The sequence below is a fragment of the Phyllobates terribilis genome, unplaced genomic scaffold (genome assembly GCF_046119375.1).
Source record: "Phyllobates terribilis strain yellow unplaced genomic scaffold, ASM4611937v1 Scaffold_56__1_contigs__length_8794411, whole genome shotgun sequence".
Lineage (NCBI taxonomy): Eukaryota > Metazoa > Chordata > Amphibia > Anura > Dendrobatidae > Phyllobates > Phyllobates terribilis.
This window is the reverse complement of record NW_027362816.1, coordinates 150,625-177,349: the sequence shown is the minus strand read 5'-3', so window position 1 is coordinate 177,349 and position 26,725 is coordinate 150,625. Positions and strand designations below refer to the sequence as shown.

The 26,725-nt window shown below is 44.0% G+C and overlaps 1 protein-coding gene and 1 long non-coding RNA gene across 2 annotated transcripts; both read left to right on the top strand.

The window, feature by feature from the left end:
- The first annotated feature begins 1,930 nt into the window (after positions 1-1,930).
- On the top strand, positions 1,931-17,229 carry LOC141192232 (uncharacterized). The gene is made up of 4 exons (XR_012265863.1): positions 1,931-2,004; positions 16,184-16,574; positions 16,670-16,740; positions 17,092-17,229. It is a non-coding gene; the product is annotated as an uncharacterized lncRNA (long non-coding RNA).
- A 95-nt stretch (positions 17,230-17,324) lies between these two features.
- Positions 17,325-25,670, top strand: LOC141192269 (uncharacterized). Its single transcript, XM_073661764.1, has 5 exons — positions 17,325-17,546; positions 17,630-17,753; positions 17,837-17,934; positions 18,131-18,221; positions 20,205-25,670. Exons 1-5 carry the CDS (start codon positions 17,325-17,327, stop codon positions 21,776-21,778), a joined length of 2,109 nt encoding a protein of 702 aa, XP_073517865.1. The 3' UTR covers positions 21,779-25,670.
- The last annotated feature ends 1,055 nt before the right edge of the window (positions 25,671-26,725 follow it).

The following is a 26,725-nucleotide window of genomic DNA, read 5'->3' as shown; positions in this document are numbered from 1 at the left end:
GAACAATCCCATGGAAATAAAGCTGATCATTTTATCAGATGGGATCATTAGACCTTACCTGGTTGGATCCTTTGTTTCTGGTGGTTTCTTTCCCAGGTCGTCATTAAGGCCCTTTACAATAAGCTCCAAAAACTCATCGGACTTTCTGAATCTTTCAAGCGTTTTCTCCATCACAGAAAGGACAGAAAGGAGGCGCTTATCCTGGCAGAAGAGAATCACAGATATATTGTTCTACATCTTCCAGATGTTTGGATTTATCTACAGACTAATGATTAATCTCGCATGAAGAATGATAATATTATAAGAGATCACAATTTTGGGGTAAAATTATTCAATTTTTTAAAAATATATATATAGCAATTACATTATTCTGACAAGACCAATTTTTTGTTTTTTTCCTCCCCTTTTTCCCAAAAAATATAACTTTGTTTTTCCATTCACATAGACGGAGGGCTTGTGTTTTGTGGGACTAGTTGTTGTTTGGAATGACAACATTCAATTTAGCACCTAAAGTATTGAAAAATGGGGAAAAAAGTAAGGTTATTATTTTTGTTTGTTTGGGGTTTTTTATGAACATTTTAAAAAATGTGGTTTGTGAGACCATTTTCATCTTGCGAAGACCTAATTTTATAAAATGATCCCATTGATGGAGTTGTCGGCTTTTTCTTGTGGAGAGATCAGTAGTTACAAGTTTCTGATTGCATTTTTGGGAGGGAAGTAGAGTGACCCAAAAACCACAACCACAACCATGGCACTTTACTGTCCTTTACAGCATTGACCCGACGTGTAATAGATTTATATGTAATGAAAGATTGTACTTATGTCAATGCAGCAGAAACAAATATTGTTTTACGCTTTTTCTTTTTTATAGTTGGCCAGAAAACCGCAGAACCTTAAGCAGAAAATGACATGAATGAGAACATCTGCCCGGCTTGTACCGGATCCGGGGGTGTTACGTACAAGGCGAAGGTCCCAGAATAAGGATTTGCTTCATTTTGGTGCAGAGTTTCTAGTAGTTTCTGGTTACTACTGTTACAGGCAGATGCCGTCTGCATAATACAGCCAGCACCGCCTCAACCCCCTCCATGCATGTGGACCCCGGCACAAACACTCAGGTACATCCTTTTATGCTAAGACATTAATAATTCTACAATTATCACACACAACTTATATACAGAAACCGCCCAACCGTCCCCGATCCAATGGGACTGTCCGGCTGTCGCTGGAGGTCGGGGCTATGTCCTGACGAGCTGTGTTCTGTCAGGACAGTCTGTGTAGTACAAGAACGTCTCATGCCGAGCTGCTGTGATCGCTCCTGGAGAGGGGCAGCATCCGCTCCGCACGCCTCGTACACGCCCGGCTCCGCTCCACACGCCTCGTACACGCCCAGCTCCGCTCCGCACGCCTCGTACATGCCCGGCTCCGCTCCGCACGCCTCGTACAAGCCCGGCTCCGCACGCCTCGTACACGCGCGCGGCTCCGCACGCCTCGTACACGCGCGCGGCTCCGCTCGCCTCGTACACGCCCGGCTCTGCTCCGTACACCTCGTACACACGCGGCTCTGCTCCGTACACCTCGTACACACGCGGCTCTGCTCCATACACCTCGTACACGCGTGGCTCTGCTCCGTACACCTCGTACACGTGCGGCTCCGCTCCGTACACCCCGTACACACGCGGCTCTGCTCCGTACACCTCGTACACACGCGGCTCTGCTCCGTACACCTCGTACACACACGGCTCTGCTCCGTACACCTCGTACACATGCGGCTCCGCTCCGTACACCTCGTACACACGCGGCTCTGCTACATCCACACTGTAAACCCCCCCTGACCCCACACATAAACTTCAGCTCATCCAGCACCATGACAACCAGCACAGCAGAGTCCTGCATCCACTGAGGCCCCTGATCATGTGACCCCTGACTCCTCCCCTCCTGTGACCTCATCACAGCTCCTGTGCGCACAGAGCAGCCATATATGTGGTGGCGGCTCTGCAGGTGGAGGTATGTGGAGACCCCCCATTACTGGGCGCAGGGGGCATTAACCCCTTCAGCACGGAGACTCTTATAAGAATCATAAGGTTGTTGTTCTGTTTCCTGTAATAGATACATACGACCCAACTATGGAGACAGGAAGGGAGGAAACTTATTGTTCTCATAGTACAGGACCCCTTTACTGGCCACACAGTGTAATGCCCCCATTATGCCCTTATGCAGTATGTATGATGCCCCCACACAGTGTAATGCCCCCATTATGCCCCTTATGCAGGATGTATGATGCCCCCCACACAGTGTAATGCCCCCATTATGCCCCTTATACAGGATGTATGATGCCCCCCACACAGTGTAATGCCCCCATTATGCCCCTTATGTAGTATGTATGATGCCCCCACAGTACCACCTGAGGTCCTGTAGTTGGAATAATCCCTCTGGAGTTGGTTTTCCCTTTGCCTGCTCCCCTACATGTAGACCCTCGAGCATGTATACATGCATGTAGGGGAGCAGGCCTTACTAGATATTGAGGCTTTGTACAGTAATATATCGCATGAGGATGATATCAGAGGAGTAAGACATTTCTTGAAATCGAGATCAATAGAGTGTAGCAGACATAATGACTTCATGGAGGATCTTCTAAAATTCACTCTTACACATAACTTATTTATTTTTGACAGGAAGTACTTCCACCAGCTCAGGGGTACTGCGATGGGAAGCCTCTGTGCCCCCTCGTATGCTAAACTATTCCTGGGCTGGTGGGAGGAATCCACAATATTCAGGGATGATCATAAGTGGTGGCATCCATATATTGGGGTATGATACAAATGTATTGACTACATTTTAATCATCTGGTCAGAGACGAGTGAACAATCTCTTGAATTTATCAGGGAACTCAATATCAATAGAGTGAGCCTGAGATTTATATCAGAGTTTAATTATTACCAGTTGCCTTTCCTGGATGTACTAATCAAGAAAGAACGGGATGAGACCCTAGGGACACTCATCTACCATAAACCTACAAGCACTAATAAACTATTGAAGTGGGATAGCCACCACCCTATCCCAATAAAAAGAGGAATACCCAAGGGTCAATTTTTATGGTTGAGAAGGTACTGCCATAATGTCTCAGATTTTAATATACAGGCAATAGACCTGAACATCAGATTAAGGGATTATAGGGTACTCATGGTACATTTTGGATTCCACATCATCGTTTGCAGAAAAATGGGAGAGACAGACACTCCTCCATACCTAACCAAGAGACCAAGAAAAAGATGGGATAGCACGAGTAAGAAAAACTTATGACAATCAGAGTGACCTGGGATATACTTGTGGCCGACCCGGCTCGGAAGGTGCTGTGTGATCTACTCCCACAATAACTTTCAGAAAGGGTTGGTCAATTAGGGACCATTTAGTGCATAGTTTCTACAAAAAAACTGCACCCAAGGGGGCTTGGAAGAATCTGCAGTTTCTTTAGATGTGGAGAATGTTGTACATGTAATTGGATGAGACCATGTAAATCTTTCTCGAGTTCCTCCACGAGTAAAAACTTTTTTCAGAGGGGTTATTCCAACTGTAAAACCTCAGGACTTGTATATATGGCCACATGCACCTGCCCCCTAGATTATGTAGGTAACATGTAAGCTAATAAGAAGAAAGGATAGCACTCACCGGTCCCTAAAACGTGCTCCTTTATTGTATCACTTTAAAAGCAACATGCGGGCTAGACAGCGGTACACTATTCCTGGATCAATTGTCATCCCCGTACAAAGTTGCCGGTTCTTGTTTTCTTTTTTGTGTTTGGACAGATTATGTAGGCAAGACCAAGAGGGAGTCTAGGAGGAGGGTGGGGGGCATTAGGGTGATATATGCCATGGTCAGGACACCCGATTAGCGAGACACATGAATAGTGTACATCGAGGTGAAACCAGAGACATCTCCTTTTTCATCATTGAGGTGGTTAAACCCAATGTGATAGGAGGTGATCACAATAGATGTATCCTCCAAAAAGGAAAATGAGTGGATTTCCAGACTGGATTCACGAGCCCCTAAGGGACTGAATGAGCTAATTTCCTGTGCTTGTTTTGTGTGAATACAGACCCATTCTGTATTACATTTTTGGATTGTATACTCTATTCATTGCTACTCAGTTCCCTGTGAATGAGGTTCACATATTGTTGTACTTCATCGAGATATCTGAGCTTCTATATCAGAATTATTTCTTATCAGTAGTGTTGAGCGATACCTTCCGATATCGGGAAATATCAGTTCGGATTGGATCGGACCGATACCGAAAAAGTATCGGATATCGCCGATTCCGATACCGGAAACCAATGCAAGTCAATGGGACATAAATATCGGAATTAAAATAAACCCTTTCTTTCCTTGTAGGTTATTTCTACATGAAGGAAAACAACTAAGAATAATGTAGAATGTATTGGGGGAGGTGGGGGAGACAATAAAGGCATAGAGGTTTAGCCCAGTCAAATGGAATAGCAGGAATTAATATTTTTTTATTATGTTCTGAGTTACGGAAATATTAACTATGTTAAGTATTTTTATATTTTGTCAGATATTTATGTTTCACTACTTCCATGCTCTTCACCTTCTTTTTTACTTCTCCCACACTTTCTCCTTCATCATCCTCAGCATCTTTTTCATCCACTTCTTCTTCACCTTCTTCTTCTTCACCTTCTTCGTATTATTCTTTTTTTTACATTCTTCATATTCTACTTCTTCATCTTCTTCATATTCTTCTTCTTCATCATATTCTTATTTGTGACAGGCATTCCTGTAGTTGTTATCTATAAAAGGTTGGACATTACACCTTTCGTTCTGCCCGTCACAAAAGATTTACAACAGGATTTGTCCGCGTTCAGTTTGGCCTGCAGCAGCAGGTCTTTTCCAGGGGCACCACGAGGAGGAACGGACTCACCCCCATACACTGCTTAGTCATCTTCTGCTTATAATTTAGATATTATCTTTTGCTCTGATTTTTAGTCTTATGCTTAATGTTCTTCCGCTTTTTGTTCTGCAGCTTCTTGTATTTCTGCTTCTTGGTTTTCTGTCTCTTGTTTTTCTGTATCTTGGTGCTTGTCTTCTCTTCTTTGTCTTCTTGGTCAACTTCTTCAGGGTCATCTTCTTGGTCTTCTTCGGGGTGGTCTTCAGGGTCGTCGTCTTCGGGGGTCCTCGTCTTCGGGGTCCTCGTCTACTTCGGGTTGGTCTTCTGGGTCCTCGTCTTCGGGGTCCTCGTCTTCTTCGGGGTGGTCTTCAGGGTCCTCGTCTTCTTCGGGGTGGTCTTCAGGGTCCTCGTCTTCTTCGGGGTGGTCTTCAGGGTCCTCGTCTTCAGGGTCATTGTCTTCGGGGTCCTCGTCTTCTTAGGGTTGGTCTTCAGGGTCCTCGTCTTCAGGGTCCTCGTCAGGGAGATCCAGAGTGATTACCAAGAACCATTTCAAAAAGCTTGAACTTGGAAATGTAGCAGAAGGTACAAGAAAGCTGAGGAACTACCGAGGACCAGCTGACGGTACTGGAACCCGGATGGATAGCAGAAGGTACAAGAGCCAATGGAACTACCGAGGACCAGCTGATGTTACTGGAACTCGGTTACTAAGCAGGAGGTACCTGTGCCAGAAAGCACTACCAAGGACCAGCAGACGTTGGTGGAACTTGGATACCGAGAAGGAGGCACCTAATCCAAAGGCACTGCCGAGAACCAGCTGACGGTACTGGAACCCGGATGGGTAGCAGAAGGTACAAGAGCCAATGGAACTGCCGAGAACCAGCTGGCGGTGCTGGAGCCCAGGGTAAATACTAAAAACAGAAGAGCCAGAGGTGTATTTGGAGGAGGTTTTAAATCCGTACTACAGTGGATGTGGACAAAGCAGGAGAATTTGCCGGACACACAGCTGGGGATCAGCTGACGTTACTGAATCCCAATAACACTGGAGCAAGCGTTGACTGTGCAGACGGCACTTCTGAGCAGCAACTAGCGGTATTGGAGCCCAGGGTAAATACTAAAAACGGAGGAGCCAGAGGTGTAATTGGAGCAAGTTTTAAATAAGTAGCACAGTGAATATGGACAGAGCAGGAGAAATTGCCGTGAACACAGCAGGGGAACAGCTGACGTTACCGAACCCCAATAACACCGCAGCAAGTGTTGACTGTGCAGACGGCACTTCCGAGCGCCAACTGGCGGTGCTGGAGCCCAGGGATAAGAATGAAAACAGAGGAGCCAGAGGTGTAATTCGAGCAACTTTAAAATGTGTAGTACAGTGGATTTGGACAAAGCAGGAGAAATTGCCGTCCGCACAGCAGGAGAACAGCTGACGTTACTGAACCCCAATAACATGGTAGCAAGTGTTGACTGTGCAGACAGCACTTCTGAGCGCCAACTGGCGGTGCTGGAGCCCAGGGATAAGAATGAAAACAGAGGAGCCAGAGGTGTAATTCGAGCAACTTTAAAATGTGTAGTACAGTGGATGTGGACAAAGCAGGAGAAATTGCCGTCCGCACAGCAGGAGAACAGCTGACGTTACTGAACCCCAATAACATGGTAGCAAGTGTTGACTGTGCAGACAGCACTTCCGAGCGCCAACTGGCGGTGCTGGAGCCCAGGGATAAGAATGAAAACAGAGGAGCCAGAGGTGTAATTCGAGCAACTTTAAAATGTGTAGTACAGTGGATGTGGACAAAGCAGGAGAAATTGCCGTCCGCACAGCAGGAGAACAGCTGACGTTACTGAACCCCAATAACACGGCAGCAAGTGTTGACTGTGCAGACGGCACTTCCGTGCGCCAACTGGCGGTGTTGGAGCTCAGGGATAATACTGAAAACAGAGGAGCCAGAGGTGTAATTGGAGCAACTTTAAAATCTGTAGTACAGTGGATGTGGACAAAGCAGGAGAAATTGCCGTCCGCACAGCAGGAGAACAGCTGACGTTACTGAACCCCAATAACATGGTAGCAAGTGTTGACTGTGCAGACAGCACTTCCGAGCGCCAACTGGCGGTGCTGGAGCCCAGGGATAAGAATGAAAACAGAGGAGCCAGAGGTGTAATTGGAGCAACTTTAAAATCTGTAGTAGTGAGAATGTGGACAGAGCAGGAGAAATTGCCGTCCGCACAGCAGGGGAACAGCTGACGTTACTGAACCCCAATAACATGGTAGCAAGTGTTGACTGTGCAGACAGCATTTCCGAGCGCCAACTGGCGGTGCTGGAGCCCAGGGATAAGAATGAAAACAGAGGAGCCAGAGGTGTAATTGGAGCAACTTTAAAATCTGTAGTAGTGAGAATGTGGACAGAGCAGGAGAAATTGCCGTCCGCACAGCAGGGGAACAGCTGACGTTACTGAACCCCAATAACATGGTAGCAAGTGTTGACTGTGCAGACAGCACTTCCGAGCGCCAACTGGCGGTGCTGGAGCCCAGGGATAAGAATGAAAACAGAGGAGCCAGAGGTGTAATTGGAGCAACTTTAAAATCTGTAGTAGTGAGAATGTGGACAGAGCAGGAGAAATTGCCGTCCGCACAGCAGGGGAACAGCTGACGTTACTGAACCCCAATAACATGGTAGCAAGTGTTGACTGTGCAGACAGCACTTCCGAGCGCCAACTGGCGGTGCTGGAGCCCAGGGATAAGAATGAAAACAGAGGAGCCAGAGGAGTAATTCGAGCAACTTTAAAATGTGTAGTACAGTGGATGTGGACAAATCAGGAGAAATTGCCGTCCGCACAGCAGGAGAACAGCTGACGTTACTGAACCCCAATAACACGGCAGCAAGTGTTGACTGTGCAGACGGCACTTCCGAGCGCCAACTGGCGGTGTTGGAGCTCAGGGATTACAGTTCAGGTGGTAGAAACATGAACAGAACAGGAGACCTGGATACTGTTGCCAACCAATTATTTATTCTGGAAGAGGACTGGCAAATTCATGAGAGATCCAGGCCTTGTTCATTTTGAGAAAAGTAAGCCGGTCAACGTTATCGAAGGATAGTCGCATGCGACGGTCTGTTAGTACACCACCTGCGGCACTAAAGACACGTTCCGATAATACACTAGCAGCAGGGCAAGCTAGCACCTCCAGTGCATACTGACTAAGCTCTGGCCATGTATCCAGCTTACAGACCCAAAACTTGAAGGGAGAAGAGCCGTCTGGGAGTACACTAAGAGGGCAAGACATGTAGTCTGTCACCATCTGACGGAAACGTTGCCTCCTGCTGACTGGAGCTGTCTGTGATGGTGTAGACATTTGTGGCGGCGGGGACACAAAACTTTGCCACATTTCGGCCATACTGGTCTTGCCTTGTGCTGAGGCGCTGCTTCTGCTCCCTCTTTGTGCAGAGCTTCCTCCACTGCCTCGACGCACTGAGCTGCTTTGTAAAGCACTAGCAGCACTGCTCTCGGTTGGAATGGAGAACATGATGGAATGCACCAGTGCGTCTTGGTACTCCCGCATTTTACGCTCCCGGTTCAATGGTGTTATGAGGCTTTGTAAGTTGTCCCGGTAGCGAGGATCTAGGAGGGTGGACACCCAATAATCAGCCGTGTTGAGAATGTGGGCGATGCGGCGGTCGTTTCTGAGGCACTGCAGCATGAAATCAACCATGTGCTGCAGACTGCCAACTGGCCAAGAAACGCTGTCCCCTGCTTGAGGCGTGATCTCTGCCTGCTCTGCATCACCCCACCCTCGCTCTAGATACTGACTACTAGAGCATTGTGTACCTCCCTCCTCTGGACAGATGTCTTCCTCATCCATTGACTCCTCCTCATCCTCCTCACAAAGTGTCCCCTGCCTAGGCCTTTGTGAGGAACCACGTTGCGCAGACTGTAGAGAAGCAGATGGCATTTGTGACTCCTCATCCTCCACCTCTTCCAAAACCTCGTCCCTTAGTGCTTGCAGTGTTTTTTCAAGCAGGCAGATAAGGGGGATAGTCATGCTGACTAGTGCATCATCTGCACTCGCCATCCGCGTGGAATAATCGAAGGCACGCAAAACGTGGCAAATATCCTTCATAGAGGCCCACTCAGTGGTGGTGAAGTGTGAACGGCGCGCACTGCGACTTGTTTGCGCCTGCTGCAGCTGGTACTCCATTACTGCTGCCTGCTGCTCACACAACCTCTCCAACATATGTAACGTTGAATTCCACCTGGTGGGTAGGTCACATATGATGCGATGTTCCGGAAGACATAATCGGCGCTGCAGAGCTGCAATGCGTGATCTTGCATTGCTGGAACGCCGCAAGTGAGCGCACTCTATGCGGACCTTGTGAAGCAGTGCATCAAGATCCGGATAGTCCCTCAAAAAACTCTGCACGACCAAGTTGAGCACATGTGCCAGACATGGGATGTGAGTGAGGTTGCCTAGGCCCAGAGCTGCCACCAGATTTCGGCCATTGTCACACACTACCATGCCTGGCTGGAGATTCGCTGGCACAAACCACACGTCACTCTGCTGCTTGATGGCATTCCAGAGCTCCTGCGCTGTGTGGCTTCGATTCCCCAAAGAAATTAATTTTAATACGGCCTGTTGACGTTTGGCCACGGCTGTGCTCATATCGGTCATCATAACAGGTAACCGTTCACGGGTCGATGTGGAGGTAGACCGTGACGGCTCCTGCAGCGCTGATTCAGAGGAACTGGAGTATGAGGAGGAGTCAATGTGTACAGACTGGATTCCTGCAATCCTTGGAGTTGGCAGAACACGTACAGCGCCACTCTCAAGATCTGTACCCGGCTCCACAACATTTACCCAATGGGCAGTGAGGGAAAGGTATCGTCCCTGTCCATGCTTACTGGTCCACGCATCAGTGGTCAGGTGGACCTTGCTACTGACGGCGTTTTGTAGCGCATGTTTAATTTTTCCCTCCACATGATGTTGCAGGGCAGGGACGGCTTGCCTGCTGAAATAAAAGCGGCTGGGCACGTTGTATTGTGGGACTGCCAATGCCATAAAGTTACGGAATGTGTCAGTCTCCACCAGCCTGAATGATAGCATTTCAAGGGCCAGTAGTTTAGCAATGCCAGCATTCAGAGCCTGTGCTCGGGGGTGGTTTGCCGAGTATGGGCGCCTTTTCTCCCATGCCTGTGCTAACGATGGCTGTAGACTGGCCTGGGAGTGTGAGGATGACTGGGAAAGTGGTGCTGTGGGTGGAATTACACTGTGTCTCTGTACAACAGTGCCAGAGATTCTTCCATGGCGATCCTGTGAGGAAGCCGAACCAGCTGTGTGTGAGCTGGAGGAAGAGGCTACAACACGAGCTGAAGAGGTGGTAGGTGGCGCTGTAGGTTGGCCTAGGTCTTCAGTGTGTTTGTGTAACTCCACCACGTGCTTGGTCCGCACATGTTTCCACATATTTGTGGTATTGAGGTTGCTGACACTTTTCCCTCTTTTCACCTTCTGATTACACAGCTTGCATTTGACAAAGCAAATGTCATCTGCAACTGTGTCAAAAAAGGACCAGGCACTGCAAGTCTTGGGAGCGCCCGCTTTGGATTTTGGAAGAGCCATGCTCCTAATGGGTGCCGAAGTGGAGGCTACAGGCAACCAAGTCTGCCCCCTCCCTCTCCCTCCTTTTTGGGCCGTTCGGGGAATCTCTTCCTCAGAGCTGCTCCCACCACCTTCCTGTCCCTCACGCCATGATGGGTCAAGGACCTCATCATCTACACCACCCTCTTCAAACAACTGCTTCTCCTGGGTAGTCTCGACAGCACAGTACGCACCAGAAAGTGGCACCTGAGTCTCATCATCAGATGCGTACTGAGGTGTGCTGCTGACCATAGGCACTGGCCCACCCGCCTCTTCAGATTCAGAGAGACAAAACGGTTGCGCATCACTGCATACTACCTCTTCTTCAAATTCTCGAATTCTGCTTGGCTGGCCCCCTCTTTCCAAGCCAAGAGATTCAGAGAACAGAAGTAGAGATGGCTCCTGTCCAGGGCTCTCTGACTGCCTGGGCAATTTGGCAGGTGGTGAAGAGACAGATGGGTGCTCTTCAGTGCTCAGGACCTGAGAGGATCTGGAACTAATTGAAGTCGATGCGTTAGCTGCCATCCATCCGACAACGGCTTCAATTTGGTCCTCGCGCAGCAGTGGGGTACGGCTAGCTCCTACAAAGCTGCGCATAAAGGACTGTTCCCTGGTAAAACTGGGGGATGCTGAGTCACTGGTGCCCGCAGCAGGCACAGAATCCCCACGTCCTCTCCCTGCAGGCACAGAATCCTCACGTCCTCTCCCTGCAGAAACTCCACGCCCACGACCACGACCACATGCCTTACTCCCTGCCTTCTTCATCTTGGTAGACTGATAAAGATAGGCAGAAAAGTACTAAGGGCTTAGTGTGCTTATTCCTGAACAGCTGCTAACAGGTATAAGAAACACTAATTTTATAAAGTGTGGACTAGACTTTAATATGAGCTAATGTGGCCTACACAACTGTAAAGTGGAGTGTTTGGTGAACTTTATTTAGGTTTTTTTTGTCACAAAAAGACACTGGATGTGCCTAAAGATGTAATAACGATAGTATCACAAACTTTTTGTAGCTATTACAATGTAGGAAGGTAACCTACAATGCAATAGATGAGGCTGCAAAAAATAGGCTAATACTAATCTGGCTGGGGCTGCAGGGCCCAATGCTGCAGAAAGGCTCCTCTATCTACTCCTATATAGTGTGTTTGGAATCAATTTAGCTGAATATGGATGGAACCACCACACTAATAGGAGATATCAGGAAAAATTATGAATTGGCAATAAAGGACAATGTATGAGGCAGTGACACACACTGAGTGCACTACAACCAGACGGGGTTGAAGCACACACTACAGGGTGAGCTGCACTCACACACCAGACCTTGCAGACAGCGGTGAACAGTACAGATGCAGAGCACTGTGCACTAGTGCTGCAAGACGGAAAAAAAATTCTCTATCTACTCCTATATAGTGTGTTTGGAACCAATTTAGCTGAATACAGATGGAACCACCACACTAATAGGAGATATCAGGAAAAATTATGAATTGGCAATAAAGGACAATGTATGAGGCAGTGACACACACTGAGTGCACTACAACCAGACGGGGTTGAAGCACACACTACAGGGTGAGCTGCACTCACACACCAGACCTTGCAGACAGCGGTGAACAGTACAGATGCAGAGCACTGTGCACTAGTGCTGCAAGACGGAAAAAAATTTCTCTATCTACTCCTATATAGTGTGTTTGGAACCAATTTAGCTGAATACAGATGGAACCACCACACTAATAGGAGATATCAGGAAAAATTATGAATTGGCAATAAAGGACAATGTATGAGGCAGTGACACACACTGAGTGCACTACAACCAGACGGGGTTGAAGCACACACTACAGGGTGAGCTGCACTCACACACCAGACCTTGCAGACAGCGGTGAACAGTACAGATGCAGAGCACTGTGCACTAGTGCTGCAAGACGGAAAAAAATTTCTCTATCTACTCCTATATAGTGTGTTTGGAACCAATTTAGCTGAATACAGATGGAACCACCACACTAATAGGAGATATCAGGAAAAATTATGAATTGGCAAAAAAGGACAATGTATGAGGCAGTGACACACACTGAGTGCACTACAACCAGACTTGGCTGAAGCACACACTACAGGGTGAGCTGCACTCACACACACAGACCTTGCAGATAGCGGTGAACAGCACAGGGAACTGTGCACTAGCACTGCAAGGCACAGTGATTTAGAAAGTAGCTTGGGTAAAGCAGTATAGAGCAAATAGGTAGCTAAAACTGTCCCTCAGAACAACAGCGTCCTATCCCTAACTGAATTCACAGCAGAGTGAGCTCAAAATGGCGGCGGTGGCTTTTATAGTGCATCATGACATCATTTCAGCAGCCAATCACAGCCATGCCATTAGTTAAGATGCCTACATGCCTAACAGGATGTGCCCACACTTCTTAGGATCCTCATTGGCTGAATAAAATGAAAATGTCTCATTGCATTATGGGAACTTCCGATTCCGGTATACGATATTGCAATAGTATCGGAATTAAGTATCGGAATTCCGATACCGCGAATATCGGCCGATACCCGATATTTCAGTATCGGAATGCTCAACACTACTTATCAGTTATATCCTACATATACTATTTAGTAACTAACAAGTGTGATGATCCTTGTGTATCTCTAATTATGCAATAGGGGACAAATTTGATCATTTACGAATATACTGTGGGCCATCATCCCATATTTTCTGTAGTGATAAAGTAGATCTACATGCCTATTACATGATGGGAGGATGTGCAATACTTGTTTTTAGTCTCCAATGACGCTCATCTCAGAGATAGGACTTTTCTATGTTGGTGGTATGCAATCCAAAACCATTATGCGATCCGGCGTGGAACGCATGCTTCCGGGCACATCTGAGCTTTCTTCCGGCCTGTTGTTTTGTGCTGAATTGTGGGGAATACTTGAGAATTTATTTTTGTTCCATCTGTCTTTAGTTGATCCCACTGATGCATCAGATTAGTCCTCAGAGAATTATAATTAGAGGAACCCATGGACACATTAGGATTTGTGAAGCTGACCTCCGCTCTCCTCTATTTCCTCTGAATTTGTTGTGTGACCTGTATTTCAGAACAGTAGCTCTTGGTTTGTTTCATTTCCATGTGTAAATTGAATTTGACTCGTAGTCTTTGATATTTCTTTCAAACTTAGTTTTTTTGATGTCTGAGATCCATCCTCCAGACTTTGTAAATTCGTTTGCATATTTTGTTTGAGTTTTGTATCCAAAAAGGCTTCTACACTTGGCGGAAAACTTTCACCGAGTTTGTTTTCAAGAAACAAATATCAAACTCAATGTGACTTGGTTATTCTTTATAAATTTATCTTTATTAAGTGTTGAAAAGGAAATACAAATACAAACACTGGGTACTAGTTGTGCAACAAGTAGTAGGTCAAACATGACCACATAACCATAACAATAACCAGTATTTCCAAAACATTTGAAAATTAAATAAGTAAACACAATCCAAAGTAGAGTCGCTGGTAGAACATTGGTTCAATGTGTTTTAGGATATACCAGCGTGGTGACTCAGACTTAAACATTAAGTCATTACATATTCATGTTGATTAACAAATAAGGGTTATAAAAGAAAAAATGAGTAGTTAAAGCCCAAAACACAAATATACACAAAGACAAAGGGAAGTGGGGGAAGGGATGTATGGGTAAGAGGGTTAGGGTAACGTCAGAGAGGCTCCTGAAGTATAGACTTAACTTTCCCCTATGAGGGCCAGGTAATCAGCGGAAGATTTAAACTCCAGTAGAGCCATGTTTTATAAAATTTATCATGGGAGTTATTGATCGTGTAGGTGAGCTCCTCCATTAACCTAATCTCTTTTATTTTGGAGAACCATAGTGAGATTGTCGGGATAGTGTTACTTTTCCATAGTGAGGGAATACATGCTCTAGCAGACGTGATCAAGAGTCTCAGTATCGAGTTTTTATATGTTTTTAAAGGGGTGTTGCTGTGATGGAGAAGGACGAAAGCTGGGTCATGTCTTGCTCCATCCACCAACGTCATGTTACAACACAGACTGTCCAGGAGTTTGCGGAACCTCATCAGGAGAATTCCCAGGCGTTGTAGGGAGGTCATACAGGCACGTGGAGGCCACACATAATACTGAGCCTCATTTTGACTTGTTTTAAGGACATTACATCAAAGTTGGATCAGCCTGTAGTGTGTTTTTCCACTTTTAATTTTGGGGGTGACTCCAAATCCAGGCCTCCATTGGTTAATAAATTTGATTTCCTTTGATAATTTTTGTGTGATTTTGTAGTCAGCACCTTCAACTTTGTACAGAACAAAGTATTCATTGAGAATATTTCATTCATTCAGATCTAGGATGTGTTATTTGAGTGTTCCCTTTATTTTTTTGAGCAGTGCATTTAATAGAATGTATAGAGAGTAAACTACAATATGTGGGATGCACTTCAGAGTCGCTAAAAAAATGTATTAGAAGACATTTATCTAATGCAATCAATCCCACAACATTAAACGTCTTTGGTTTAAAGACGCTTCACCATGACATATGATTCAAGCCATGTTAGTTTCCTTGATACCATGGTGATCAAGGATACAAAGGGCCACCTAACAACTGATCTCTATTCCAAGCCCACCGATCGCAATGACCTATTACACTTTTCTAGCAATCATCCAAGGTCGATGAAGAAATCTATACCTACATTACGATTTCAGAGGGTCAAACGGATAGTGTCCAGTGAAACTATCCGCAATCAGAGGTTACAAGAAATGTCGACCAAATTCACTGAACGAGGCTATCCACCTAGCTTCTTGAATCCCCAGGCGTCGAATTCCAGAACTGATCTTCCAAACACTAAGGACAGAATTCCCTTCGTTCACACGTTCCACCCCTTCGCCTACATCTTAAATAAAACCATTAGGAAACACAGGAACATCTTACAAACCGACTATCCCACGATCCCTGCGTTCCAACAACCCTTCCTACCGTGTTTTAAGAACCAATATTAGAGACTATGGTTTTTGCAGAATCCCAAAATGGGCACATTCCCATGTCTCCAATGTCGTCAATGCAACAATGTCCTCAGGGGTAGCATTGTTCATCACCCACAAACTGAAAAAATATACAACATCAAAGGGTACTTTACATGTGACAGTTCATATGTGGTATATCTTATTAAATGTCCATTCGGCCGAATCTGTGTGGGGGAGGCGGCACAGCCCATAAGGGATAGGATTTCAAAGCACAAGTCCACAATTCTGTGCAAAAACCTAATGTTACCCATTCCCCAACAGTTTATCATGGCAGGACATAGTATTTCTCAATTCAAATACCAGGTATTGGAACAAGTTTTGACACCACGTCAGGGGAGCGACAGAGTGAGCCTTCTCAAACGTAGAGAAGCCTATTGAATTCATGAATTACAGTCCTTAGAGCCGAAAGGCCTTAATAGGGACTATGACCTGCTGGCTTTTTATATAATTTTTTTTTATGTTTGGAGTTTGGTTCTCATTGAACAATTGGTATAGAGAAACTTGTCACCCAGGGATCTTATGTGACCCTATGTTGAAATGTATTTTACGTTTGGATATGTGGTCTTCAAATTGAATAGGTCAATAATATACATGTTTTGATCTCCATATCCTACTCATATATTGTCTCCTTTATTGCAGATTATTCCTCTCTGGCACACTCTTGTCCCCTCTCCTAGATCCTTGTCCACTCCAACAAAGGCTCTGGCTCATGCCCATTGGGTCTTATGCTCTATACTGGTGGAACGCACATTCTCTCTCCCTGGCACTCAAACTTCCGGCTCACTGGAACGCATTTACACCAGCCTGCAGAATGCACAGCTTCCTGGGAGCAGTGCGTCACTTCCGGTGACGTCACACATGCACTTCCGGAGTTCACACTACACAGCACTGCGGGATTGGCGGCGATTGGTCAGCCGATACCATCCTGCCCCTGACAACTCTCACAGCACCAGGAACTAGCGGTGGACACCGCGTTCCTCTAAGCCACTACGTGCAGTACCAACTTATAACCAGGAACTAGGGGTCACAGGTATGCTACGTCCAGCTCTATTTGGTCTATCTCTGCCTCCACAGTCCCTCTCAGCTGTTAACTCTGAGTCTGCCACTCTCTGCTCCTTTCTGCAGACCCAAGCAACCAGAGTCACCATATCTCCACACTTTTGAATTCCTACCTTTGAATACCATCCAGCAGTCTAGTAGGTGTCACCTCTCTTCAATTTGTATATATACTTGCTCTATACTATGATGTTGTATCCACATTAATGGGGTTTGACAAAATATTATACACTGTTTAAGAGGGGTTTGGGAGAAATTGTTAATATTTTCACAAAATTTCCCTGACAGTGAGTCTATGAGAAACGTATTCAGCTGCAGACTCCAAGGAAGAAACTGCTTGTTGTCTGTGTCCTAAAATATAACGGTTTTATTACTAGATATAAAGAAAAAAACGAAATACTGTAAAATAATAAATCTCCTTATATGTTTTCCCTCATTATCTCCAATAGATGTATTATGATGTGCCATCAACTTATCTTTTTCTCCTTCAGGTCTCTCTTCGGATCCTCTCAGTGACGATCTTCGATATAAGAAAATTTTTCTGATTTACCCATCAAAGGTGGCTATGGACAGAGACAAGATGGTGGAGAGGATATTACACCTCACCCTAGAGATCCTCTTCCGGCTTACTGGAGAGGTGAGAGATTCTGATGACGTCACATTACATCATTCTTATCTATGGGAATAACAGATGGACAGAACTGGAGAGGTGAGGACTCTGGAAATGTCTGTAATGAGATTTATTAATGTGTCTCTCCATAACCAGGATTACACAGTAGTGAAGAAGACCTCTAGTGAGCGCTGTCAGGACCCTGTGTCTGAGGGATGGGGAAGATCCCTGAGCCCAATCACAGAGCTTCCACCTCACCCCCTGATACATGAGGACATCAATGACCAGAATATCTTAGAACTCACCTACAAGATGATTGAGCTGCTGACTGGAGAGGTGACACTGCTGGGAATGCTGGGACATTATACAGTAACGCTATGAAGGGATCGGGGGGATGACGATATCATTGTATGTGTCAGGTTCCTATAAGGTGTCAGGATGTCACTGTCTATTTCTCCATGGAGGAGTGGGAGTATTTAGACGGACACAAAGATCTGTACAAGGGCGTCATGATGGAGGTTCCCCAGCCCCTCACATCACCAGGTAATAGACAGGACTAAATACACACGACCTATAATTATCTGTATGTAAAAAATGAATTCAGTCCCTGTATGTGTTTCCTCCAGATCTATCCAGTAAGAGGACAACACCAGAGAGATGTCCCCGTCCTCTTCTTCTACAGGACTGTAAACAAGAAGATCCCAATGTTCCTCAGGATCATCAGGTAGATGGAGAGAAGGTGTCATGAGATCTCCCCTATGATGTGTAGACGGCTGTGACGGTTTTGTATTCAGTCTTGTTTTATCCACCATTATTATGTTTTATATTTGTGTAATGAAAACAGTGGAGATGGCAGGATTAGAGCTGATCATAGATGGGACTTCTCCATCTGTCTGTGACTTTTATAATATTTGTTTCAGGGTGAAGGTCTGACCCATATTAATACCACAGAGACATATGTGAGGGGTGATGAGCGGTGTAAAGAGGAGATTCCTACATATGACTACCCAGGTGAGTAGTGACCACTAAATGCAGAGAAGTCACAGATTCTTCTCAGTCACCGGCTGTGGCTGCTTTATCGGTGGTGTAGTCCGGCCGTATCACAATCTTGTGGTCACCATTTTGCCGCTAGACCACAACAATCTCCTCCGTCCGAAAATGTTCAGATTACTTTGGGAAATTGGGAAAGCCCTTTTCTATAGCACTTACAACCTGGAGGATCCACCTACCCCCTGTGATTAGATGATGCTGACCGTTACCTGCCCAGGTCTGTAAACTACAAAGCTAAATGACAGCGTGCGTAGAATGTGCAGATGATCAGGCCCCATTTTTCAAATCTGACGTGTGTCACTTTATGTGGTGATAACTTTGAAATTTTTCACAAAGGATAATAAGAAACAAATGGACCTTACAAATTATTTTCCAACTTCTTTTGAATTTGACAATACCCTATATACGGTTGTACACTACTGCACTTGGCAGGTTTAGAAGGGAAGGAGCGCCATTTAGCCATTAGGAATGCAGATTTTGCTGGAATAGTTTGCAGACACAATGTATTGGAGGCGCTGTTCATGGTCACCTGGAAGCTCAAAAGATGGCCACCACGAACAGGCTTGCCTTATCTACCCCGTTTACATATTTCACAAATTACTTTCCTCATCACCCTTTAACCTCTCTACATGGATCTGGACTTACACAAAGATCCCTAGACTTGGGCCACGGTGTTACCTGCTGTTCTGTGGAGTGAGATGGGAAGAAGAATAGTCAGGTAGCCGGGTCAGAACCAAGAGGGCAGAGAAAATACAAAATCAGAAGACACAAGAGTAGTCAGTAAACGGGCCGGGGTCACAACAGAAACAAATACACAAGCCGGGAGCTGAGCACAGAGGACTGAACCAGAGGAGAACAAGGCTGTACCTGGCTGCTTCCGGCAATATGCTTCCGGCTTTAGTAGGGTGTGGTGCTTTCCAGTTGGCTGAAGCAGGGAGCAGATTACTCCAGCTGGATAACACACACACCCATACTGCCAGACTGGATGGTACTACTGGTCCAAGCAACCCTAATCTTAGTGGCTGGACAGAACCTGCGCCGTCCAGAGCTTCTGGTTCGGACGTCTCCTCCATCACTAGCGCTGCCTGCAGGATGAATAAGGCGGCTCCTGGTGACAAAAGCAAACGTCACATAAGTCGAAGCACGAGGAGAAGTAGATGCCCCAGAGGAGATGGGACACACCTTTTGCAGAAGCCCTAATATGACAAAATGGCAGAAAACCAGAACAGTAGAAATCCCCATTTTGGAAATTATAACCCTCAGTGAATTAATCTATAGGAGTAGTGACTATTTTGACTCCACAGTCACTCTCCAGAAATTAGCACGCAGTGGATGTTGGAGAGTGAAAATTGCAAATATGCTATTTTATTACCCAACACATAGTGCCCAGATTGTGCTCCAGGAGACACACACCATAAATTAAGTGGGTTCTTCTCATTATAGTAATGCCAAATACATAGATGCTAAATGTGATTTAGGCACATAAACTACTGTAAGGCTCATAAGCGAGGGGGCGATCTGACTTTGGGAGAGCAGATATTGCTGGATTGGTTTATGGAAGCCATGTTGCTTTTCAAGAGCCTTTGAGCCACTAGTAATGTGGAAACCTCTGTTATTACATTGACAAATGATGGACCTGAGTGGGGACTTGTTTTTTGTGAGAGGAGTAGAAGTTTTTATTGGTATTATTTTCGGCTACATAACATTGTTTGGTGGCTTTTTATTCCATATTTGGAGGCAGAATGAAAAAACAGTTGAACACCACGCTCTACTGCTCCATCCTATGAGGTTTTCTATTAGACAGTCATTGTCCTGGTGAATAAGTGATTTTTTTTTTTTATATATAACTTGCCTTTTTTATGGACAGTTTAAGTAGAAATGTTCAAAAATATAAAATTCAAGGAATTTTTATTAAAAAATAATAATTGGTTTTCTTCTTGGCAGATGTCTGTACCAGGAGATCAGAGGGACAGCTGATATCTTCAATTTTCAAATCAGATTATTTTCAGATCCAACAGGATACAATTGAAATGAATGACATTTCTCCAGATTTACCATCATCCCTTCACAGCAAAGATCTGTCATCTGATCCTTTGAAACAGGTCCTGTCTTCTGATTCATTACTGACTACTAAGGAAAATCAAAGTCACAAAATAAGCATTAAAAAACAAACTGCTCCTAATGCAAAGAAGCCATTTTCACGTTCAGAATATAGAAATAGTTTTCCTCCCAAAAAGTCTTTTCTTAAACCTCAAAAAATTCACACAGCAGAGAATAGATTTTCTTGTGCCAAGTGTGGGAAATGTTTTAATCAGAAATTAGATCTTGTTAGGCACCAGATAACTCACACAGGGGAAAAGCCATTTTCATGTTCAGAATGTGGGAAATGTTTTACAGAGAAATCAACTCTTATCACACATCAGAGAACTCACACAGGGGAGAAGCAATTTTCCTGTTCAGAATGTGGGAAATGTTTTAACCAGAAATCATATCTTAATATACATCAGAGAACTCACACAGGTGAGAAGCCTTTTCCATGTTCAGAATGTGGAAAATGTTTTAACCATAAATCTAGTTTTCTTAAGCACCAGAGAACCCACACAGAGGAGAAGCCATTTTCCTGTTCAGAATGTGGGAAATGTTTTACAGTGAAATCAACTCTTATCAACCATCAGAGAACTCACACAGGAGAAAAGCCATTTTCCTGTTCAGAATGTGGGAAATGTTTTACAGAGAAATCAAATCTTATCAGACATCATAGAACTCACACAGGGGAGAAGCCATTTTCATGTTCAGAATGTGGGAAATCTTTTGCAAAGAAATCAAATCTTATCAAACATCAGAGAACTCACACAGAGGAGAAGCCTTTTTCATGCTCAGATTGTGGAAAATGTTTTGGACACAAATCATATCTTTATAAACATCAGAGAACTCACACAGAGGAGAAGCCATTTTCCTGTTCAGAATGTGGGAAATGTTTTACAGTGAAATCAACTCTTATCAACCATCAGAGAACTCACACAGGAGAAAAGCCATTTTCCTGTCAAGAATGTGGGAAATGTTTTACAGAGAAATCAAATCTTATCAAACATCAGAGAACTCACACAGGGGAGAAGCCTTTTTCATGTCCAGAATGTGGGAAATGTTTTAACCAGAAATCAGATCTTGATAAGCACCAGAGAACTCACACAGGGGAGAAGCCATTTTCATGTTCAGAATGTGGGAAATCTTTTGCAAAGAAATCAAATCTTATCAAACATCAGAGAACTCACACAGAGGAGAAGCTTTTTTCATGCTCAGATTGTGGAAAATGTTTTGGACACAAATCATATCTTTATAAACATCAGAGAACTCACACAGAGGAGAATCCATTTTCCTGTTCAGAATGTGGGAAATGTTTTACAGTGAAATCAACTCTTATCAACCATCAGAGAACTCACACAGGAGAAAAGCCATTTTCCTGTTCAGAATGTGGGAAATTGTTAAAGGACGAGGTTTCCCTCCAAAAATATCAGTAATTAATGGGGGAACTCTCCTACTCCTCTATTGAGGTCCGATATTAACTATTAACATCAAACTTGATTATTAATAATTAATATCCACTAATGTTATCTGTGCCTTATACTATATACCAACTGAGACAAAACCGTGTGCTAATAAAAGGTATTTATTACACAAAAGTCTACAGTTAATATACTACTATTTATCCCACTAACACAGTACACAATAATAATAACAATATACAATTCCCAATTACCTATTTTCCACCCATGTTTCCTAATCACTCGTGCAATATCAGCCCACCCAACTATACTAACTTTCCCTATATATATATACAGATACAAGGATAGGGTTAGTACAGGGTATGTAGGGCTAGCAAGTAAAGAGTTACAGGGGAAGAGAGATACTCAGCCATGTGTTATGTCCATCTCTAACAGTCCAAAGAGCAAAGAGGGCTAGCACATGAGTGCTCTGGGGTTTTAAGTCCTGCATCGGAAATGATGTATTATTCCCCGCCCACTGGCTAAGGTCTTTGTTCATGTCCAGCCATACTCGCAAAACCTGTTTTAGTACATGGCTGGACATTTTGTTGATCCTGACCCCAACAGCAGCAAGTAGACTGAAAGACATAAGGAGATGGGGGCCAATATATATGTATACTTATCTGCAAGCATGGCTACTATGTAGCTACATATATACATGTACAACCTAGGACACTTCCCTTTACAATCCCCTTGTTGTCGAGAACACGACAATGAAATTTGAGGGAAGTGTTGTACTGGGATATATTTGCCTACTCCAGCCCCATTTATAAGTTGTGACAGTTCAGGATGGAATGAAGTATAATACTGCACTTAGGTACCTAGACATCAGCCATTACGGCCATCAACTCTTCCCTGCCTTTCACCGTAATCCAACGCATCCCTCCACAGAATACACTCTGCTTCTTTCTTGGATCTTTAATCAAACTCTTTTTGTTGTTAAAGTCTTTTTGCTGTGGTCCTGTCGTTGCCAGTCTTCAGGTATCTGCCTACCCCAAAGTCGTCTTGCTGGTCAGACTCTGGAATGGCTTTACCCTCAGTGTATAGGTTGGCCCGAGTCACTATCCTGTGTACACCCCTCACCCTGCCAGTCTTTCTATTCCCCTCCCGCAGCTTGCTTCTGCAGGGTTATGAGTACTCCTGGCTGGCTCGCCATTGTTAAAAGACGAGGTTTCCCTCCAAAAATATCAGTAATTAATGGGGGAACTCTCCTACTCCTCTATTGAGGTCCGATATTAACTATTAACATCAAACTTGATTATTAATAATTAATATCCACTAACGTTATCTGTGCCTTATACTATATACCAACTGAGACAAAACCGTGTGCTAATAAAAGGTATTTATTACACAAATGTCTACAGATAATATACTACTATTTATCCCACTAACACAGTACACAATAATAATAACAATATACAATTCCCAATTACCTATTTTCCACCCATGTTTCCTAATCACTCATGCAATATCAGCCCACCCAACTATACTAACTTTCCCTATATATATATACAGATACAAGGATAGGGTTAATACAGGGTATGTAGGGCTAGCAAGTAAAGAGTTACAGGGGAACAGAGATACTCAGCCATGTGTTATGTCCATCTCTAACAGTCCAAAGAGAAAAGAGGGCTAGCACATGAGTGCTCTGGGGTTTTAAGTCCTGCACCGGAAATGATGTATTATTCCCCGCCCACTGGCTAAGGTCTTTGTTCATGTCCAGCCATGCTCGCAAAACCTGTTTTAGTACATGGCTGGACATTTTGTTGATCCTGCCCCCAACAGCAGCAAGCAGGCTGAAACACATAAGGAGATGGGGGCCAATATATACATGTATACTTATCTGCAAGCATGGCTAGTATGTAGATACATATATACATGTACAACCTAGGACACTTCCCTTTACAGAAATGTTTTACAGAGAAATCAAATCTTATGAAACATCAGAGAACTCACACAGGGGAGAAGCCTTTTTCATGTCCAGAATGTGGGAAATGTTTTAACTAGAAGTCGGATCTTGATAAGCACCAGAGAACTCACACAAGGGAGAAGCCTTTTTCATGTTCAAAATGTGGGAAATGTTTTAACCAGAAAGCGCATCTTGATAACCACCGGAGAACCCACACAGGGGAGAATGTCACAACTACACCCAATTACTCTCTAGAGATTGGAAAGGCCCTATCTGCACAACTAAAAATGCCACCACACACCCAACTAACTAATAAGCCATTGAGGAGTTTCTCATACCTCCTGAGGAACCAGAGGGGAGGCTGCAACACACTCTCAACAAGGGGAAAGGAAAGTATGAAGTAAAATACGAAAACTGAGTGAGAAACAAAAACACATTCTTATAGGGCAAAGAAGGCAAGCTAAGGAGAACCACAAATAAAAGGAACAAGTATAATCTCCTAGAAACCTATCATTGTTAGAATGAAAAGGTACTGGGAGGGAAAGAAAACTGACCGGGAGGATAGTTTCACCTTTGAGGTGAAACTTATAAAATTTATCCTCACCAACTGTATATGTAAAACCTGTCCGTTTATAATGACCATGGATAAGATAAAGATTCCCAACTCACATCAGGACCACAAGACCCCAGGTACTTTCAGCTGCATCACAATGAACTTAATTATATGTAACAAATGTCCAACTGGGGGTCTGTATGTAGGGGAGACAAGGCAAAAACTTAGAACAAGGATGAATTCTCATCGCCACACAATAAAAGAAAAAAAGAATAGCTCTACTTGTGGCCAAACATTTTTACGGCCACAACTGCTTCTCCCTCTCCCATACTGATAGTTCTGCTTCACGTCACTTGTCTTATCTATTGCATTATTCCTGTGCCCCTTGAAAAAGGTTTTCCTACCGAAACGTACGTCGGGGTGACGGTAGCAGAGCCTGTCTGGTGGCCTTACCCAGGTACACAGCTATTTCAGCTTATTTATGACCAATTGTTTATATTATTTCTATCTGTATAAGGGTTTTAACCCTTTTGTTTCTGGGTAGTTGGATTGTGATGGGATATTATTGTTTTGGGGGTACAATTTGGAAAAGGTATTCTTTATGGGTGGTATATATTTATTAATACATGTGACCCTGTTGCTGTCCCCCTTATATTTCCACTTGCTATATAGGCTGACCTTTCGGGCGCTGTGTCACAGTTTTTAACATTGTTTTATTCATGTTGATCCAGCACTCTGTGTCCACTCTGTCGTCCGCAATTATTTTTGTAATTTGTGTTTACTACATGTGTTAATAAAGGAGTTTTCTTACTTCTTTACTATTTTGAACTTGTGTGGCCATCTTTTTGTTTCTCTGCTTCACAGAGGAACACCCCCCCCCTTCCCTTTACTGTGCCCTGTTGTGTATTAATATGTGACTATTCAGATTTTGTGTTATACTATGTCTGATGAAGAGACCTGAGTAGTCTCGAAAGCTTACTGACTAATGGCTAACTGAAAAGATGGTATCAACCACTGAGGACTTTTAGATTTTTATATTTTTCTCCAAACAGCAATTTTAAGATTTCTCCACAGGTGTTCAATGGGATTTACATCCAGATTCATTGCTGGTCAGAACTGTCCAGCACTTTGTTTCCATCCATTTTCTGGGTGCTTCTTTAAATATGTTTGGGGTCATTGTCATGCTGGAAGACCCATGACCTAGCAAGCAAACCCAACTTTCTGACACTAGGCACTACATTGTGCCCCAAAATCCTTTGCTAATCTTCAGATTTCATGATGCCTTGCACACAGTCAAGGTACCTGACCAGAGGCAGCAAAACAACCCCAAAACATCTTTGAAGCTCCACCATATTTGACTGTATGTGTTGTAAATTTATTGATTATGTTGCGCACCTTGGACAGAGGAACATGAGGATCTCTAAAGACGGACTTATAACCTTGAAATTATTGATATTTTTCAACAATTTTGGTTCTCAAGTCCTCAGACAGTTCTCCTTTTTCTGTTTTCTCCATGCTTAGTGTGCCACACATATGCACACAATGAAAAGATTGAATCAACTTCTCCCTTTTTTATCTGGTTTTAGTTGTGATTTTCATATTGCCCACATCTGTTATTTGCGACAATTGCGTTTGAACAAGCTTCACATGCTTGAAACAAAGTTGTTTAGCCACAATTTTGGCAAGGTGTCAACAATTTTGTCCGACCTATTTTATGTGGTTTTGTGTGAAATTATGTTCAAGTTTCCTTTTTTTCTGTGTTTTCTTGTGTTGTTCCAATACATCCAAAGGAAATAAACGTCTATAACAAAACATGTAATTGCAATAATTTTCTGGGAGAATTACTTCATTTTCTGGAACAATTTCAAGGGAGCCAACACTTTTGACCATGACTTGTTTTTGTTGCCTTTTTAATTTGTTGCAGCATATCATCCTCTACGTGTTCAGCTATATTAGGAGGCTTGTAGCAAAGTCTAATTAGCAGCTTTCCATTATTGCCATTTCCATGTACATTTACCCATACTGATTTTACATCAGGGATGTAAAGCTCAAAACATGCAGAGGGCCAAAATGAAAAAGTGGGACAAAGTCGTGGACCAACCAGTATATAGTATAATGGGCCCAACATAGTCCTCCATACAGAATAATGGGCCCCACATAGTCCTCCATACAGTATGATTGGCCCCACATAACTTTCCATCCAGTATAATGGGCCCCACAAAGTCTTCCATGCAGAATAATGGCCCCACATAGATGTGGTGGTTCTGGTGTCGTGGGTCAAATATAATCACCAAAAGTTGGCCATGTGTGCAGTACATTGTCGAAGCTGCCCCCCATGTCGTCATTGAGCTTGAGGTCTTAAATTGGTTTTAACTAAAATACCCACCCCTCTACCTATTTTTCTTTCCTATCCGTTTCAATGTAGTGTAACCCTCTGTGTTTGTCACCCAGTCATGGCTTT

Coding starts and splice junctions, on each gene's coding strand:
- LOC141192269 (XM_073661764.1), top strand. CDS start 17,325: ATGTCTGTAATGAGATTTATTAATGTGTCTCTCCATAACCAGGATTAC. Junction 17,547..17,629: donor TTGAGCTGCTGACTGGAGAG/GTGACACTGCTG, acceptor TGTATGTGTCAG/GTTCCTATAAGGTGTCAGGA. Junction 18,222..20,204: donor TCCTACATATGACTACCCAG/GTGAGTAGTGAC, acceptor TCTTCTTGGCAG/ATGTCTGTACCAGGAGATCA.